At 29.8% G+C, this 19546-nt stretch overlaps 1 protein-coding gene across 1 annotated transcript; it reads right to left on the bottom strand.

Annotated features, from left to right (window-relative positions):
- Positions 1–6928: 6928 nt before the first annotated feature.
- On the bottom strand, positions 6929–14131 carry LOC129295234 (protein EIN6 ENHANCER-like). Its single transcript, XM_054933732.1, has 4 exons — positions 13799–14131; positions 12302–12488; positions 11333–11400; positions 6929–7247 (listed from the first exon to the last, which is right to left on the bottom strand). Exons 2-4 carry the CDS (start codon positions 12474–12476, stop codon positions 7116–7118), a joined length of 375 nt encoding a protein of 124 aa, XP_054789707.1. The 5' UTR covers positions 12477–12488; positions 13799–14131; the 3' UTR covers positions 6929–7115.
- Between the last annotated feature and the right edge of the window lie 5415 nt (positions 14132–19546).

Here is a 19546-nt window from a genome sequence, read left to right as displayed (position 1 = left end):
TTTTAAGACCTGTGGTATATTGTCTTGAATGTATCGTGGTAGAAATTTTTCTACCATGATAAGGGTTCAATGAAAAAAAAAATAAAAAAAAGGATTTGTTGAATTAATAACTTGTGAAAAATCGGTCTGTAAATTTGAGGGTGTTACAGTTTAAATTTTTAAAATTTATAAATATAGATCTCACTCATATTTTTAATGGTAGGTCCTACATATCACTTTTTTAAACCACACTTCTTCAATTTTTTTAAAAATCAAGTTTATTAAATATTACATTCTCTCTATTAACCTTAGAGCTTTAATTTATATCGAATTTAAAATATCTGAGAATATAAAAATTTTATAGTCAAACATAATTCTTAACGTCTTTAATTTTTGAGTTTATTTAAACTGGTTTAATTACTTCAAATTATTAAAAATTATTTTATTTATCTTTCTTTTTATTGAGTCCATACACTGCATCTTTGAATATATTTTTTTTAGTCAATATATATATTTAATTTTTTAAAAAAAGTTGCAAAATAAATACATTTAAATAATAAAAAATTATTTTTTGGTAATTTAAATGATTTTTGGACAACATTTATATTTAAATAAGAGTATTTTAGTCTAATATATATAACTTAATGGTCAACTAATGGTTAGGTAGTAACTATTCATACTAAAAAATATTCATATAAGTTTTAAAAAATAAAAGAGATGTACTGTTAATTAAGATAAAAATAGATAAAATATTTTTTTCTTATTTTCAAGTAGAAGTACCGTACCCATCTGAAAATATTTTAAAAAAAAAAGGAAACGTTAGATTCACAAAATATTAAAAATAAAACAAAAGAAAAGTCTGGCGTATGGACAGTGCTGCAATGGCAGAAGTTAAAAAAAAAGGGAAAAACTGGGGGCATTTTTGTTCATTCACTGTTCATCAGACGTACCAAATTTTATAGATATAGATATAGTTATTAGAGTTCGGTTTCGTTCAATTGTTCTGGACTTGTGTGAAGATGATGTCAGAAAACCTTCAATAATTCTGATCCTAATCATGATCATGGGGGCAAATGCACACCCTTAAATTTAGAAAAATTATATAAAACAAAATGTTCATAGATTTTAATATTTTATACCTCTTGATTCAAATATTTTACACACCTTAACTTAATTTTAATAATTTTAAATTCAAAATTTTTTTCATTATTTTTCAATTAATAATTTTAAAAATATTACATCCTATAATTCAAAGTCTTGGCACCGTCCCTGATCCTAATGATAAGAAATGAAGGTAATTTTTATTATTTTTGTTAATTAATTTACATTGTAAAAAATTAGTTAAAAGATTATTTTTTAAAACTTTTACATTTTTTCAATTGAGTTTTTGACCATAATAAATATAATATTTTAACTTATTTAAAATAATTTCATTAATTACTCAATAAAGCAATGTGTAATTGAAAAAAAAAAATAACGTCTCCTATGTCTTATAAGTTTCTCAAGGATAACTTATATTATAGTTGGGAGGAAATAATTTTTATTTTAATCAGTTTATTTATGAAAAAGACAGTCTATTTATTTCTTTGATTTTAATTATAAATCACTTTTAATATATTTTATTATAATTAAGAAAAAATTTATTAAATTTTTAACTTTAACTTTTACTTAATATACATACTTTAATAATATATTTTCTATTATCAACATATATAATGAACAATAAAAAAGAAAAATTGTGATAAAAAATTAATGACATTTTGAGAGTGTTGTTTAAGCCATTCAAAATGTAATTTTATCAATTGTTGCTGTTAGTTAAACAAGATTTGAGGTCATGGTGTTCATAGAAATGTTAATGGTAATCTCCACAAAAAAGATGAGTTTTGGTTGGAAAGACGTGAAAAAATATGTCAATGGTAATCTAATCCTCATTAAATGGAAAGAGCAACTATCATTATTATTATTCAAGCAAAAAAAAAAAAACGGACTAGTGGAAGATAAGACAATATTTTTTTATAAAAAAGAAAAAGAAGAAGAAGACAAGACAACATTGTTCGCTAGAAATTAAGAGGATTTCCAGACTCGCGGTGTCTGAATCCAAGATCGAGTCACAGGACTCATTAATGACTCCAACCATCAATTATCTGTCCTTGAAAAAGCCTAAAAAAATGATAAAAAAAACGCCTCCCAATTTTATTTATAAATTATTTTTTTAATTTTATTATGTATCATTAAATTAAAAAAAACTTAAATTTTATGAATTTTATTGTAAAATTTAATATATTTTTATCTCTGCCATCATAAAGAAAAAAAAATTATTTTTAATAACTTATCTTAATATTTAATAAGTGCAGAAATAAAAAGATAAACATATATAATAATGAAGTGCTCTTAAAATAAAATTAATATTAATATTTTTTATTTTATAAATAAAATTAGAGGAGTATGGTACATGGAGCTATTACTTGTATATTTTTAAATTTTTTAAAGTGGAGCTTAAAGTTAAATCTCTTGTACTGGTAGGTGGTGAGTTCAATTCGAGAAGGCTGGTTTAACCTCCTTTGAATTCAAGGGGAACAAGTTCAAGCAGTAAACCTCTAGCCTCGTTCTTTGAAATTAGAACATTGATGCTATAACATAAAGTTTTATCTTACCATGTAAAGTCAATTACATGAACTATATTACATTTAAAAAAAAAAAGGACAAGTATATTCATAAAGTAATTAATTAGAGACATTCAGTATTTTAAAGTGAAAAAAATTATAAAAGTATCCATAATATTACATGAGTGAATGCAAAAGTGATCAGACCGTTAATTTTGATATAATACTATTAACTTTGACTGTTAAATGTTAACTGTGCATGTCACATATCAATTTTTACTGACGTGGACTAATAAAGGGGCAAATATACCCCCAAAGTCATTGGCTAAGAGCAGACATATTAAAATACCATAATATTATTAGAGTTGGTGCAAAAAGAATCAATCTATCAAATTTCTTAAGTATTGACTATTTAGCTAATATTTAAACAAAAGTTGATTACTTTTTTACTGTAAAACAAAAATATTTTCAAATAAATTTTTACAGATATTAATCAATCATCACATGAGTACCAATAATAAGTGACCAATTCATCAAAATCTATGTTATATGATTTTTTTTCTATTATCATGTATCTCATCCCCTCCCTCCCTCCCTTCCTCTCCACTCATTTTTTTTTTGTCTGCAAAACATGATATTCAACATAATGAAATAGGTTGTATATAATCGAAGATTGAGACTGAGCACACCTAATAATTTCATTTATGATAGGTTTACAATTTTCAAATGGTTTTCATCACTGTTATAAAGAAACAAGCAATTTAATTTAATATTAGGTTAAATGATATTTTCTTACATGATATTCATATAATGACTAATTAACATCTAGAGAATTTCAATTGAGAATATTTTTTGTCCATGTCAACAAAAAATGGTCAACTTCTGCTTAGGTATCAGTTAAATAGTCAACATTTAAGGGATTTGATAGATTTGTCATTTTTGCGCCAACTCTGATAAAGTTATGAGTATTTTTGCTCCTAACTAATGACTTCGTATTTATTTTTGCCCCTTTATTGGTCCACGTCAGTAAAGATTAACACGTGATATCCACAATCAGCATTTAATGGTCAAAGTTAAAGGCGTTAGATCAAGGTTAATGGTATAGTCACTTTCGCACCTACTCATATAACGTTATAAGTACTTTTACCTTTTTCCTCACTTTATAATATTGGGTGCCTCTGACTAATCACTTTGTGAATATTTTTGCCCCTTTAACCTTAAAAAAATTAGAAAAATCATTTCAACCTTAAAGTATACTCTTTTTTATTCAAATTATAAGGCATTTTTTCTTAGCTCATCTTAATTCAAAATACAAGACACTTAGTAGGTTTTGATTTTTTTTTTCTTATTTTACCCTTGTATTTATTAACTTGACTTGTTAGGTAACCTAAATGGTATTTATTATATTTTCTCACTTTCTATGATAGCTAAAACTTTATTAATTTATAAGGAGAATCACGCTTTCTCATGTTATTGTACTTCATTAAAAAAATTATCCCTCTTATTTAATTTATTATTAACAGGTTGGGGAAAAAGGTAGAAAGGAAAAATTATGGTATTTATAACTAAAAATAAGGATATAACTAAATTTTATTGGTTTTTAAATTATAGTTAAAAATGCCTTATATTTTTAACTGAAGGAAGTAACTCCATAAATGTTGGGAATTCTAAACTTATTTTTGATGCAATATTCTCTTTCAACTTTAAAAAATAGTGCAATTGTGTCCCTACCAATAATAAAAGTAAATTTTGACCATTAATTGATTAAAAAATTATGAAAAAAGACGCCCAAATTTATAGAAAAGAATAAAAAATTATAAAAAAGATCCAAAATTATAAATAATGACATAAAAAAATTATAGAAAAGAACCAAGAAAACTTTTCTAATCATTTTTATGATTTTTTATTCAACTCACCGTAGAAAAGCATTTGTGAATAGTGGGGGTGATATTGAATATTTTCAAAAATTAAAAAAAATATTATATTAAAAATAAATTTAAAATACCATACGTCCTTAGATATATATAATTTAAAGACAAATTTACAATTTAATCCAAAAATTATTAAAAATATCCCCTTTTTTTCCCTGTTACGTCTAGCAGTGTCCGTAGTCCATCTTCATTTGTTGCTTCGTCTCTTGTCTTCTTGCTTTCCTTGTCCCAAAAAAAAAAAAGATTGGAGAGGCATCTTCTTGGCTGAAGCTTTATTACATTTGAAAATCAAACTTACCTTCTAACTAACAATGTAAACTCAATTCTATAAAGTATAAACAATAATTAATGTCTTCACCTTGACCTGATTTGTTCGTCTCGCACAAAAAAGATGGTCCAAGATAAGGTGAGTGAGAATAGAAATGATAGAGATATGAGCGGTGATTTCTTCACCAATTTCAAATGGCAGTGATCAGAGTGTCAGGAGGAGGGGATAGGCACCCAGAGGCAGCCATAATGGAGCTCTGCCCGCGTGGAGGATTCATGTGATTTATTGCACGGACCACATGGAAGAGAAACATGCTCCCTGCCTGTGTTATTAATGACCTTTTAAAAAAGTAAAATAATTCACTTTATAAATTATTAAATTAATAATAATATTTTATTTTAAATAAAACATTTAAATTATTTTAAAAAAAATAAGAAAGAGAGAAACAGTAAAATAATATTATATAATATATTTACTTTTTAAAAGTTATGTTTTATAATTTTATTAAATTTTATTTTTTAAATTTTTATTATATTGATATTGAAAGAGAATACACATAATTGTAATTTTTACTTGTTCTAGTCCCTTATTTTTCAGGAAAAAGTAGTTAGATTTCTTTATTTATTTAAAAATATTCCAACACTCTAATTATCATAGCATTGAAATTTGAGTTAAAGAGATGGGTTAAATCCATGAAATAGTGAATTAATGTATTAACAGATTCAATAAAATAATTTGTTCATATTTAGAATGATCACAATTTAATTAACTATAGCTTTAGTTATTTTATTCTTGAATTAATTTCTTGATTAGTTTAATAATTAGTTGAAGTCTTAGGACCTTGCTAATGACTCCCTCAGGCTCCTATTATAGTTTGGCCTTCGTTAGGGGAGAGGAACCTCTCATTTTGTCTCCTCTTTTACTCTTTTTTGATAGTAAACCATCTCATGTTCAAAAGCCAACGGCTTCAACTAATCTAGAGCAAGATCCTTTCTGGTATGAGCTTTACCATTAAGTGCCGTTATATTCTCAAGACCTAAAACTTAAAACTTTTAGCTAAGTTAGTACAACTCCATTACTAGTTGAATCAAGTACTTATTGGTTTCTCTCTCCTTTTATTTTCATCATTTTGGATCAATAACAGTTCTCATTTAATATTTTATAAAATTATTATTTTTATTTTATATAAAAATATATAAATAAATTTAAATCTTACGTAAAATATAATAAGACCTCTGTCAGAAACATCTCCATTAATATTAATTGAACCATCAATATCTAATTTAATCCAACCAACCTTAACCATTTGACTTGTAAATCTACCCGACCAAGATTAAAGAACCCATCTTCAATTCAAGTTTGATGTCGTTAATTGTGTTTTGGGTGCTGGTGAAATATTTATACACACACATCCCCGTCAGAGGCGTCTTCTTCAAAATAAAGGCAATTGCAATTTGGCTTCTAAATGTTCGGATAGATATTTGGAAAGCAAGATGCAATTTCTTGCCATATGCTTAACGCTTTACATGCTATAGCATTGAGTTTGAGTTTCCTGGATCACTTTGATATTTAAATAAAAAAAGAAAAAAAAATGCCCCCAAAAAAATCATGCTGATAAACTCCATCCATGGCTAGTTGATCAATTACCAATAATTTTTTTTTTAAAATCCATTACAAGCTTTTTATTGCCACGAGATATCTCTTTCATTATTCTTCTTCATGGCTTGAAACATACAGGAACTAAAGATCAGAGTACCAAAGCATGGAAATGCAGTTAATTAAACAAAAAGCTCTTAGTTAACACCTTAGTATTGAATGACCAAAGAATCTCTCTAGTAGCCCGCAATGAGGAAACTTGATACTCCTGCTTCCATGCCATCAAACATTAGCGGTCTACTTTTCATGATTGGTGTGCAACATCTCCAAAATTCAACATACGATGTTTTTAATAATTCAAGAATAGAAGATTCCTCTCACTAAACTCAGAACACACAACACAGAACATTATGAATAGTGATTAGGTCGGACGTAAGGGACTCGATTTCCTTTAGTGAGGTTGTGAGTTCAAACTCTACGCGTTCCACCAATACCAGATATAGACACTTATATTAAATACACACACAAACTGAAGGGAGACACATGATACATACATTTAAGTTTTTCATTTTTTATATCTCAAATCATGAATCTTAGTACATCATGAAACTGACAAGAAATTAAAGACTTTTTTTTTTCACAAGGGATCTACTGCACAAGGCTTAGATCCCACAAAATCTAACTCAGAAAAATGGTCGATGAGGAAAAGGATGCTGTTGTCATAAAAATGCTACATGATTATTTAAGAACAACTGCTGCATTCCTCAAAGCTAAGTACTTCTGTACATAATCATTGGGAAGTGATCTCACCATTCTAAAAACTTCTGCATTTGCATATCGGAGCTTAGTCCTAGGATCATAGTAAGGTGCCTGCAGGATGAAGCAATTAATCATTTCTTCAGTACAAGTGCCCAAGGAGGCATATATGGCAGAACCAGACAATGAGTCATATGATTTGCACGGAATTCAAGGTGAGTTTTACTGTTCATGACTTGTAAATACTACGGCTCATTGATTATATATATTGGCCATATATGTTGATCAATGGGTCATCCAAATACATGAACACAATCAGAGTGATACAACATTCATCATGAATTTTTAGGTTTTTATTAGCTAAACATGTGAATAAACTAGATTACGTTGCGCCTGCATATTGTAACAAACTGCTCATAAGGATTCCTGCATATGCGGATTGGTTCATCTAAACAACCAGCATGAATCACTAGGACAAGAGATAAAAAAGATCTTTCAATTACTCACCATAATATTTGGGTTCTCCAGTTCACATATGAAAGAAACATTACGATAGTTCTCAAAGTTTGGGTTAAGCACATATAATTCTCCTAATTTTAGTTTAATCACAATTTTAATACACGAACAATAAAAGGCAATACCCAAGCTCCTAAAGTATCAGGAAAGCCAAAATATTACATGCTAACAAAAACTACCAATTGAAAACCCACGAGGTTATATTGTGATACCTTATGGCTCCAACATCTTTCCAATTTCCAAATGACAATCTGGCTTTCAACTGTAAGTTTTAATTTATAATAAGGGGTAAAATATTAAATTCTAAACATACATATAGCAATGTTGCAATTAAACTATCGTTCTGGAGAGTTATATGTAGTGATGCATAGAGCCTAAAATAATAATTTTCTCATACAAAGTTACAAACATTAAAATCCAGCATTTGGCCTCCTAAACAATTAGAAAAAGTGAAAACATTAAAATTTTTAATTACTTAAATCTACTGACAAAGAAGGAAAAAAAAACTTAAAACTGACATCTAACTATCACACGATTGTCATATGATACAGATAGAGAATATGAGAAACACTACTTTAGAAGGAAGTAGTTTTTTATGTTACTTTTATTATTTAAGGTGAACATAACTTTAGATCTCTGTACTTTACTCACATTTTGCTTTTGGTCCCTATAAACTTTTTTCAATATTTTAGATTCCTACACTTTTGTTTTTCATTGTTTTGAGTGCTTCCAAGGTCCCTATACTTTGCCCCTGGAGGGACCGAAAATAATGGAAAACAAAAGTGTAGGGATTTAAAACACTGAAAAAAAATATAGGCACCAAAAGCAAAATGCGAATAAAGTACAGGGACTAAAAATTATGTTTACACTATTATTTAACTATTTTAGTCATAAGTTTCCTTCTTATAAAAGAAACCTAGGCTAGTAGCTTATTATTATTGTACTTTTGCTTTAGCTTGCAAGAAACCTACGTTAGTAGCTTATTATTTCTTTTGCAAGTGGGTTGGTTAGGTTTCTTTCTTGAGAAGGAAACATTGCTCTATAAATAGAGCATTAGCATCATGTGCAAGGCAACTTGATGAATGAATGAAATATTTGAATCAATGTTCTGATAGCTTCCCCCTATCTCTTCGTTCTGTCTCCCTCTCCTTTCCTACTCTCTCTGTTTTCTGTCTCTCTCTTCTCTCACCCCTGTTCTACATTTCCCCCGTCTCTCCCTCGTGTTTCTGTTTCTCCCTACTCTCTCTCCCTCAAGTTTGAATCTGTTCAACTCTGTGTAAGTGTGCGTTGCATCAGATACCTTGTGTTCCCATCATCTTTCCAAATGATCCTTCTTGCTTATGGGATCAAGTGACAATCTGGCTTCTAATTTTTAGTTTTACCTATACGTAACATTTTCACATTTCTAAATGCGTAAGTATTAAGTTTGTTTCAGTAACAATGTGGTAATTAAACAATAATGAGTTGAGGGGTTGTATGTAGTTTTCCTTATAAGTTTTTCTACTGAGGAATTTAGGACAAGCAGAAGACATTCCGGCTCCAATTGGCTATGCGAATTCATGGATTAATTGGCCGTCCGTTTTCAAACAATAAAAGACCCTAATAAGGTATAAGCTGGTTACAAGAAAGCTAATAATCCGATCGTTGGCAGATATGAATGACACAGAATAATGATCTGTGCAACTCTTAAAGGAACAAAAGGATTTTTGTCCAATCAAAAGAATACAGGAGTCAGCTGCTAAATTGAGTCAATCTTTTAGTGCCCATTAAATTGAGAAAAACTGTAGACGATTATCCAAACCAGGATATTGAAAATTCATGTTGAAGACATGTTTCCGCTATTTGATTATTTATAATTTGGTAAGCCTAAACAAAATTAATACAGATAAAGCATATATTTCAAGGCAGGAGAATACATGCAGGTAAACTAAATTCACAAAATAAATTATGCCAGTCGCCAAATAGATATTAGTTTATGAACAATACGGAACCATAGGGGGGGAACTCGCTTTAGGCAGTTCTTCACATATGAGGCATGCTAATACATAATCGCTATTCATAAATGCAGAAGCAGCAGAACTAAGGAGACAAAATATAACAAATTTTTATAATGAATAGAAAGACAAGGATTACCAAATTTGTAATCCACCACCAAAACAAAATAGACGTGTGTTATGAAATTATGAATTTAGATAAGATTTAGTTATATTTGTTAGCTATTTGGATTTTAAATAGATTTAGATTTAGATAGGATTTATTTATGTTATTGAGATTTTAAATAGATTTGGATATCTAAATAGATTAGGATATTTATTATTTATTCAGATTCATGCCTATAAATAAGTGTGGTATACAGATTTGATTTGCAAGGCAATAAGATTCAGATTATTTCAGATTCATTCTTTGTTGGCTACCCCTTGTTTCTCGATCTCTCTCTTTTTTCTCTTTCACAATCAATTTCCATATCAATATATCTTTGAAATTCAAATGGAGTCAGCAAATTCACTAAATGCTTTGTTTGGTGGATTTGAATTCAAAGGTAGCATCTAGATTGGTAGATTTGAATTTAAATTTTAAATTTAAAATCTCACATTTCAAATTCATTTATTTAAAATGCTTTCTTTGAGTAGTTTAAAAAATTTTAAATTCTAATATTTAAATCCATGAATTTAACATTTCAAATTATGAAGGAATTTTAACATTATGAAGAGGAGAGCATTTCAAAATAGCCAGGGTTTGGAGAGTACTTCAAATTATAAAGGATAAAACATGGATTTGGATCTAGATCAATTCATTAATTTTTAGGTGTCCAAATAGGGGATTTAGCCCAAATCTAAATGCACATACATCCAAGCATAGCCTAAAGTTGAAATACAAAAGTGACAAGGAATAGAACACAATTACTTTCCCAAATTCAACAAAAAACAGGTTAGCATGATTCTTCCTCATTTAAAAAATATAAGGCATTTTTAGTCTTTTAAGATGTAATCATTATATATTTTTTTAAAAGTACTCCTATTCAATAAATCACTTTATATTTTTTTAGAGTTAAACACTCTATTAAATAGGGGTAAATACGAAAAGATAGGGTTATTTTGAAGACAAATAACTACTTTATTGGTGGATAAAATTCGGTTAAAAAAACTTTACATTTTTTAATGGAGGCAGTAACTTTTAAATTAGAAATTTTACATTTTTTTGATGAGCTTTGCAATGGGAATTTTGCAAACCTGTCTCAAAACTTTAACGATGCCCTTATTTACAATAGAACTATTTGTCACAGAAGCTGTCACAAAATCAATTTGCAATAGATTCTTCTTGATTACTGCCACAAATTTCTTGTTTTTTTTTTTCTGGGAGTCGTATTTAATGATGTGAGTGGATGTGAGGGAATATGAAAAGGAGAAATTCAACATTGGATAGCAAAAGACAAGAATTATAGCACAAAAGCATGGGTGAGACCTTAACTCAAGAGCTTACACTTTTCAGTTAAATTGGTGCGAAGCCAAGACTTTTGACCCTCGCCCCAATATCAGGGACACCCCCCTCCCCCAAGATCAACAACTTTCTTTTCATTTTTGCTAGAAAATATTTTCAGAAACCATTAATTTCAAAACAAAGAATTGTATGACATACTAATAATTACCTATAGCGAAATATCACGAATAAAATTCATATCATACCTCAAAGCCTGTAATGTCACAAATTCTCTTACAGGGATGCATAGAAGGGGGCGACTCAATACTGACATCTGCAAGGCAGCCATAAATACAAATCAAACGATTGAAATTTTCCATAAAGGTGGTGCTATTGAGATTTCTAACTAATTAGATTAGTTCAATCAGTGAACCAGCTAACACACCCTGCTAGACAAACTCAACTGGTCTGCCTGGGAACAGACAAAACCAATATTATATAAACCAGACAAGCTTCATGACCTTGAACCAGTCCAAGCACATAATCTAATGCCCTGCTTTGCGATTTGACTGATGAATATTTAATCAGCCAAAATGGGAATGAGATTTGAACTCCCCAATATTTTGGCAAAAGAATAAGAGCCTTGTCAATGCTTTATGTTAAGTTCTCTGTAAAGCCAGTGCATGCCATGCCCATAATATTATTATCTAGCTAAAGTGAAATAAACAACCTAAAATATAATAAATAATTACCATATTATGCATTTAAAATTTATAATACTAAATAATTATTTAAAATTGTTAACTGTCCCATAGATTTTGCCTTTGGTAGAATCATTAAACCTTGAACTGTTTACCTTTCTGATTCAATCAGAGGGCAAACTTTATAACATTGGTCGCAGCCTCTAGAGTAGAACAACATGATAAAGATCAATATATGTACGTCATGTACACCTAGTTGCAGAACCCAATATTGAAATTATTTCAAATTTTGGGCCACATAACTCAATACAAAGAAGAGTTTCAAACCTTTGGCTTAGAGCACAAAATTGCTTTCCCAACATTGCACAAATCCAAATATCGCAAATTTCAAATTTTGCAAAATTCAATTAAAAAATTTTTTGGGGGTCCAGATATGAGGAAGGGGGGCTCCAGTTTATGGTGTATCAAATGCACACACAGGCTAGCAAGTAGAATACTTTCAAGATAGTGAAAGGCATCATTTTGATAACTCACAAGTGGGCTCATCAGGTGGGTAATTCGAGTAGTTCTCAGATTGAATAATCTGCTTAAGATGTTTCCAGTGCCTGCCTCTGGATTGGCCCTTGGGGTATTTCTCATACGTTTGAACCTGCTTAAAACTAAGGTAGGTTGGCAACACCATCTCTGCTTCTACTACCTCCAGCTCCATCAATTTATGCTCCTACAACATTAGTGCAATATCAAGGTTAAAATATCTTAGGGATTAATATCATATTTAAGGAACAGATAATAGTGTCTAAAATTACGAACAAAAAAATTCATGTCAAAAATCAGAATCTGGAACCGAACCATTAAGATCCAGTTTGGATTTTTCCCAATAAAAATGAATCATTTTATTACTGAATTAAAAATCTTGCTTAAGCAATCAGCACTTTTACTTTCCTTCCCTGTTTAACATAAAAACGAATTTGTTGTAATTATCTTCAGATTTTATAACATAAAATTCATACAATTTTGAGTAGACGGAATGCAGAAATCCTGTTCTCTGCGTTCCATGTTCAAACTTTCAAATATTTTAATAACTCATCTCATAGGCTTTTGGAATGGAAGGCAACCCTTCATGAATATGTGCAATTTGCAGTAGTTGAGGTTTATGGTTGGAAAGAACTAACTTGATTGCTAAAATAAACTAATACTGATGCCACTTATATGGAAGAAGTTGCTTTGAATCTTCTGCATGGTTTTCAATGAATGTTTTGTTTAAAAAGGGATTTTCCTGTTTGGCATGCAGATGAACTGCTATTTGCCAAGTTAATGTGTTTCTTTCCATTTCCTTTTCCATTCCTTTCGGTGTTTTCTCCCTCTATATTATTCAATTGGTATTGTCCTCATACATGTACTTCTTTTCCTTTATTATAATACTTGTAATAGTAATTATAATGAATAATCATAAATCATAGGAGAGATTAAGAAAACAATTGTACCGAATATTCAAGTTTGATAAACTCTTTTCAGACTCTTCTCAAGTACAAGCAACAAAATTTAATCAATAATGTGTGTACACACACACATACACATATTTGATCACTCTAAAAATTCCAAGTTCTCCTATCACCCCTTTTATTGAGCAACTAAAATGCATTCTCAATATCAAGTCTTAAAACAACATTATCATTTACATCATAAAGTTTTCTCATATTACTTTAGCCAAAGCTAAATTATTTAATGGAGATAAGATCCTCTCTTAGACCTTTCAACAAACACCTAGTGGGCATCAATTCCTAATTCATTTAATGGAGCTTCTTAAACCCCAACACTTGGCCAATAATTTAATTCTTTTCAGCATTAATAATCAAATCAAATTCAAATCCACACCATCATCCTCTTGTTCTTTATACCAAGTTTCAACTAAAATCAAGTTCCCTTCAAACTCAACATACACGGCAGCACAGGGAAAAATTTCACAGCCATTATCATCTCAGCACATACACGCACGGGAAAACAATGAAAAGAGAACTTAAAGTTCCTCACCTCAAATCACAACAGTAGAAAGGAAGGAGAGGAAGCTTGCGGCACTTAACAGGGGAGGAAACTCAGAATCGAACCTCCAAAAATAAGAGCCGAGCTCTTCTGTGCTGCACCACCCACGAACGGACGAAATGAGGGAGGAGGAAGGAGGATCGACAGCCCTGACAATGAAGAACGGAAACTCATGCGAACTGACCGCAAACGCTGGCAACCAACTCAGAACGGAAAAGGCGAGCAGGAGACGAAGGTTGATCGGGGATTCTCCCTCACTGGATTCTGGACCATTCGACAATGGGGGACAAGAAAAATATCGCGCTTGAAATCGATTCTGACTTCTCTGTGTCGCCCGCTTGGACATTTATTTATTTATTTTTTGGCTACAACCGTTTGAATATTTATTTAAAAAATTGATTATTAAAGAATTCATTAATAAAATATATTTTAAATATAATTAATTATGTTATATGATATATAATTAATTTATAAAATATAAAATTGATTAAAAATATTAATTTTAATTAAAATTTAAAAGTAAAATTAAAAAGATAACAGAAAATCACATAAAATTATAATTTTGTGAAAATATGTATACATGCTTCTATTAAATATTAAAATTTATTATGAATTTAAAACCATATTTTTCTAAAAATATTCAAACGCTTACTCTATCTATTCAAAAATGTAAAATATTTTTTGAGGAGTTAGATATTTAAAAATAATATTTTTAACTCTTTCAGGATGTAATTATTGCTTTTTTTTCAAAAGTGTTCCTATTAATGAATGACTTTATATTTATTTTAGAATGTTTAATAGGAGTAAATATGAAAAGATAGGGTTAGTTTAAAAGTAGGTAACTATTTTATTGAAAAGTAAAATTCAGTTAAAAATACCTTTCTTTTTTTAACAAAGGAAGTATTATACACATCAAAATTAATTATAAATCCAAAACCATAGTTTTTTCAAGAATATATAAGCACCCTTAGGGCCAGTTTGAATATCTGTCAGAAAAAATTAATTATAAAAAATTGATTAATATGTTTGATTTTAAATAAATTTGATTATATTATATGTTATATAATTAATACTCATTCCGTTGAAAAATATAAATATTTTTAATCGAATCTTACCTTCAATAAAGCAGTTACTTATTTTTAAATTAACACTATCTTTGTATATTTATCTTTATTAAACACTCTACAATAAATATAAAGCCATTATCAATAGGGATACTTTAAAAAAAACGGCAAGATTACACCTCAAAAGGTATTTTTGAACATCTAACTCTTCAAAAAATACTTTACATTTTTAATGGAAAGAGTATATAAGATTAATTTTAATCATAATTGAAAACAAAAATTAAAAAGTAGTATTAAAAATGAGATAAAACCATAATTTTATAAAAATGTATTCAAACACCCTCATTACATGTGAAAATAAATTATGAATTCAAAATAATATTTTTCTAAAAATATCTTAAAACCCATTGTACATGCTAAAATTAATTATGAACCTAAAACCATATTTTTCCTAAAAATATCTAAACATCTATTATACATGATAAAATTAATTATAAATCCCAAATCATGATTTTTTTAAAAAAAAATTCAAACATCCTTGTACATGCCAAAGTCAATTATCAACTCAAAATTATAGTTATCCCATAAACTACTATTACCTATTTTTTAATTTAATTTTTCAATTATATATTTTATAAAACTATAATTTTGACCTCTAAAATTGATTTCAAATGTTACCTAAATAGGCACTGTGTTGTTTTTCTTCATTTTAACAAGGGGTAAAATGGCAATTTTACTTAGGTTAAAGCAAAAATAAAATTCCTCTTTCATACTATGAAGGTTTGAACTCAAAACTCATCAGATAAACAGCCAATTCAAACTCCACTAGATTATCAATTTTTCATAATAGGTTAAATTTTTAATTTTTACCAAATTTTTGGGTTATTCGAAGTTATGTCTATTCTTGCGTTTGGGCAAGTTCCTTTCTTTTCTTTCTTTGTTTTTTGATTCATTGTCACAAAAAGGTGCAAAATAATTTCATAACAAGTTTTGTAGTATTTTCAAATTTTACTACAAATTAATCCACTCTATCATGATACTTAAGATTAATGTCAATCACTAATCATTACCATGGTAGAAAAGCTTAGCCATATTAAAGAAAACTATAAACATTATAGAAAAAAAGGACTTAGATTTAAAAGGTTTATTATGGTTAAAGGAGTTTAACTTATACTTTTGGAAAACCAAGAAAATAACCACATCATCATAAAAATGAGAACTAGTTTACAATCTACTATGATAGAAAGGTTTGAGCTAGGTTTATAAGATTAAAATCTCAAAATAATATGATACCATGATAAAAAGTCTACCATGTTAATAAATGAATTAAGTAAATCGATGAGATTTTATCATAATAGAACAGATTGAACTAATACAAGGAAATACCATCATGCCTATAGGTGGGGTGAGGCAAGGTGATCCCATCTCACCATATCTTTTTGTCATATATATTGAAAAACTTGCACATCTTATTTAACCAAAAATAGAAGACAGTGAGTGGAAGCCCATTAAACTTGGTAAGTTTAGGCCATCTATGTCACATTTGTTTTTTGCTGATGATATTTTGTTATTCACAGAAGCCTTCTTATAACAAGAAAATATCATTAAATAATGTCTAGCAAATTTTTGTGAGAGCTCTGGCATGAAGGTGAACTTAAGGAAAACTAGGATATGTTTCTCTACTAATGTGCATAATACATGTCATGAGGAGATTAGCAATTTTCTGGGCTTTACTAGAACTGATGATCTTGGAAAATGCCTTGAAGTTCCCTTCCATAGCAAGAGAGTTGGCAAGGACTCTTTTAATGAAGTGGTGGACAAAGTGCGAAAATGACTCTCAAATTGGAAGGCATCTACCCTGTTGATGGCTGGAAGAGTTACTTTAGTGTCCTCCATTACCACTGCGATACTCGGCTACACATTGCAAACCTCACTCCTACCGGTTAGCACGTGTGAAAAGTTGGATAAATTAAATCGCATTTCTGTATAGGGCAGCTCAAAAGAAAATAGGAAAACACACTTGGTCTCATAGGACCAAGCATGTGAAAGTAAAAAGCATGGTGGTCTAGGGATGAGACATACACATATGCAAAATCAAGCCTACATGATGAAACTTGGGTGGAACCTTGTCAAGAAAAAAGATGAGCTGTGGGCACAAGTAGTTAAAGCTAAGTACAATTGTTGGGAGGATCTGATATCAAAAATACAAAAAAAGTACTCGGGATCTAATGTTTGGTAGGGGATCAAAGGGGTTTAGGACAAAGTGAAGGAAGGTGTAGAGTAGATGGTCATAGGATTGCAGATAGAAGTGGGAAGCAAATGGCCAGTTTTCAATTCGGTTAGCATACAATGTTCTGCTCACACTAAAGTAGAACTCTGACTTTCCTTGGAATAGTGTTTGGCAACTTTGGGCACCACAAAGATGCAGATCTTTTGCTTAGCTTACTTGCCATAGTAAGTTATTGACTAATGTCGAAAGATATAGGAGGCATATGACTATAGATGCGAATTTCTCTTAGTGTGAATCACATGCTATGGATCTTCTACATGTTCTATGAGACTGCCCCTGCCACTATAGAATTCTAGAGTTCTATAGTAAACCCAGACAAGAGATATGTTTTCTTCTCTATAGATCTAACAGATGATTGAATTGGAATCTCAGGTTTAGTGGAAAGGAAGACTGTGATGATTGGAAAGGTTTTTTCTTTATCACTTGCTAGTTATTATGGAAACGAAAAAATCTTCGTGTGTTTGAAAGTAAACAAATGACCAATGACAGCATCTTAGCGCAAGTTGTGGCTATTCAAATGAGTATGAATGGGACTCTTTCTAACATGGCTAAACTCAATTGGTATGGGCAGAAACCCTATTAAAGCTCAAGCAAATGGGAAGCAACACCAGAAGGATGGACTTTAGTCAATGTTGATAGTTCCTACCTTTCTAGGAATAACAAAGGGGGATGTAGAAGAATGGCTCGAGATCACTGGGGCACTTTTATTATTGGCTTCATGGTTGGAGCTATTGGTTCGAGTAGCTTGAGTGTGGAACTATAGTCATGGGACTTACGGTTGCTTGGGACATAGGAGCCCATCAAGTTATTGTTACTTCAGATGCATTGGAAGTTGTTGAACTCATAAATGGGGGCAAAATCAAGTTACATCAAGATAAGGGAATCGTTGAAGAAATTCGTTCTCTCATGCAACGAGAGTGGGCAACATCTATTACACATACGGCAAGGATAGCAAACAAGGTTGCTAACTTTTTGGCATGTAAAGTGGTGCATGCATGCATGGCCAGGCATTCATCAGTTTTTTTATCCTCACAAGGTTACTCCTTTCGTTGAACAGGACTTTATGGGCTTGAGCAGCAACTAAGCTACTTCACTAATGTATAAAAAAAAAGGTTTTCAAATAAACAATTCAAGGAAAACCGTTCTTTAAAAATCAAATCCTAAATTTATAACTCTAGTTGAGCTTTAGATAAGCCAAAAACCTTCAAATCAAAGTCTAAAATGTGTTTTGAAAGCATAGAAAACAAATTAGATTTAAAGAAACTTAAACCAAGTTCAAGAGACTCAAAATAACCCAATGAGACACATCAAATTGTAGCCAATCATACATTCACTGCAATTAACGACATAAAAAATCACTTTTGAGCTTTTTGACAATACATTGCAATGAATAACACAAAATTCATGCCAACAACTTGCATTCATGGCAAACTTTTTAGCCAGACTTATGGTGCGCACAACTTTTTCCTCTCAATATTTGATTGAGATGATTCAAGCGTTTCTATAAAACTTATTTCAAATTCTAGTTATTAGCTTTGATTTCACTCCAAAATAAACACTATATGAGAAATTTGGACATCCAGGATCATTTTAACTACTTTTTAACATTTGTCCACAAACTTAAGTGTTCAAATTCTCGATCCCACAATAATTGCTATTAATCTGCATCAAACCAATGGACCTAAGGAAACCTAATCCACACATCATGCACAATTAAATATAATGACCCTAATTTTTTTAATTAAATAATTTATCTCATAATCAATATTTTAATTATTTAATTTAGTTTTATTAGAAATGGAGAAAAGTGATTTAGTAGAACTTGTGTTGGTTGTTTACTTGAAAGTTCAAGGTAGAGCCAAGAATTTGGGTGGGCCGAGCTTATTCAGGCTCGGCCCGAATAGGCCCGTGTCCTTGAAAATTATTTTTAATTATTTTTTTACTTTGAAATTAATTATTTTATTTTATAAAAATATAAAATATATTTTTTTAATAGTTAAATGATGTCTAAGACTCAAATATATGGTTTTAGTATAAAATGATCTAAAATTTAAAGAATTAATTAATATTTATTATATTTTATATATTTTTTAAAAATATAATTTTTTTATTCGGGCCAACATGGTCCGAATAGACCTGAACATAAAAAAACATCCTTTTTTTTAAGTCCGGCTCTAAAATTTTTTGGGCCAATTCGGGCTAGCCTGTCGGGCTTAACCCGAATTACCGGCTCTAGTTCAGGGTACAAATTTTTTTTAAGCAGTTAATTTTATTTTGTTTTAATTATATAAAATTACCAAAATGCCCTTTTCTTTTTTGTTATTACAGAAAAAAATTTGGGAACTTTATTTGTAATTTTCCAACTATTCATTAGGGTGAGATATT

This window comes from Prosopis cineraria, unplaced genomic scaffold (genome assembly GCF_029017545.1).
Source record: "Prosopis cineraria cultivar Desert tree isolate PC_DT_omini unplaced genomic scaffold, ASM2901754v1 PC75, whole genome shotgun sequence".
NCBI classification, from domain to species: domain Eukaryota; kingdom Viridiplantae; phylum Streptophyta; class Magnoliopsida; order Fabales; family Fabaceae; genus Prosopis; species Prosopis cineraria.
This window is presented reverse-complemented; position numbering and strand designations above follow the sequence as displayed.

Coding starts and splice junctions, on each gene's coding strand:
- LOC129295234 (XM_054933732.1), bottom strand. CDS start 12,476: ATGGAGCTGGAGGTAGTAGAAGCAGAGATGGTGTTGCCAACCTACCTT. Junction 11,401..12,301: donor CCCACCTGATGAGCCCACTT/GTGAGTTATCAA, acceptor GCTGCCTTGCAG/ATGTCAGTATTGAGTCGCCC. Junction 7,248..11,332: donor GTGACATTACAGGCTTTGAG/GTATGATATGAA, acceptor TTCATCCTGCAG/GCACCTTACTATGATCCTAG.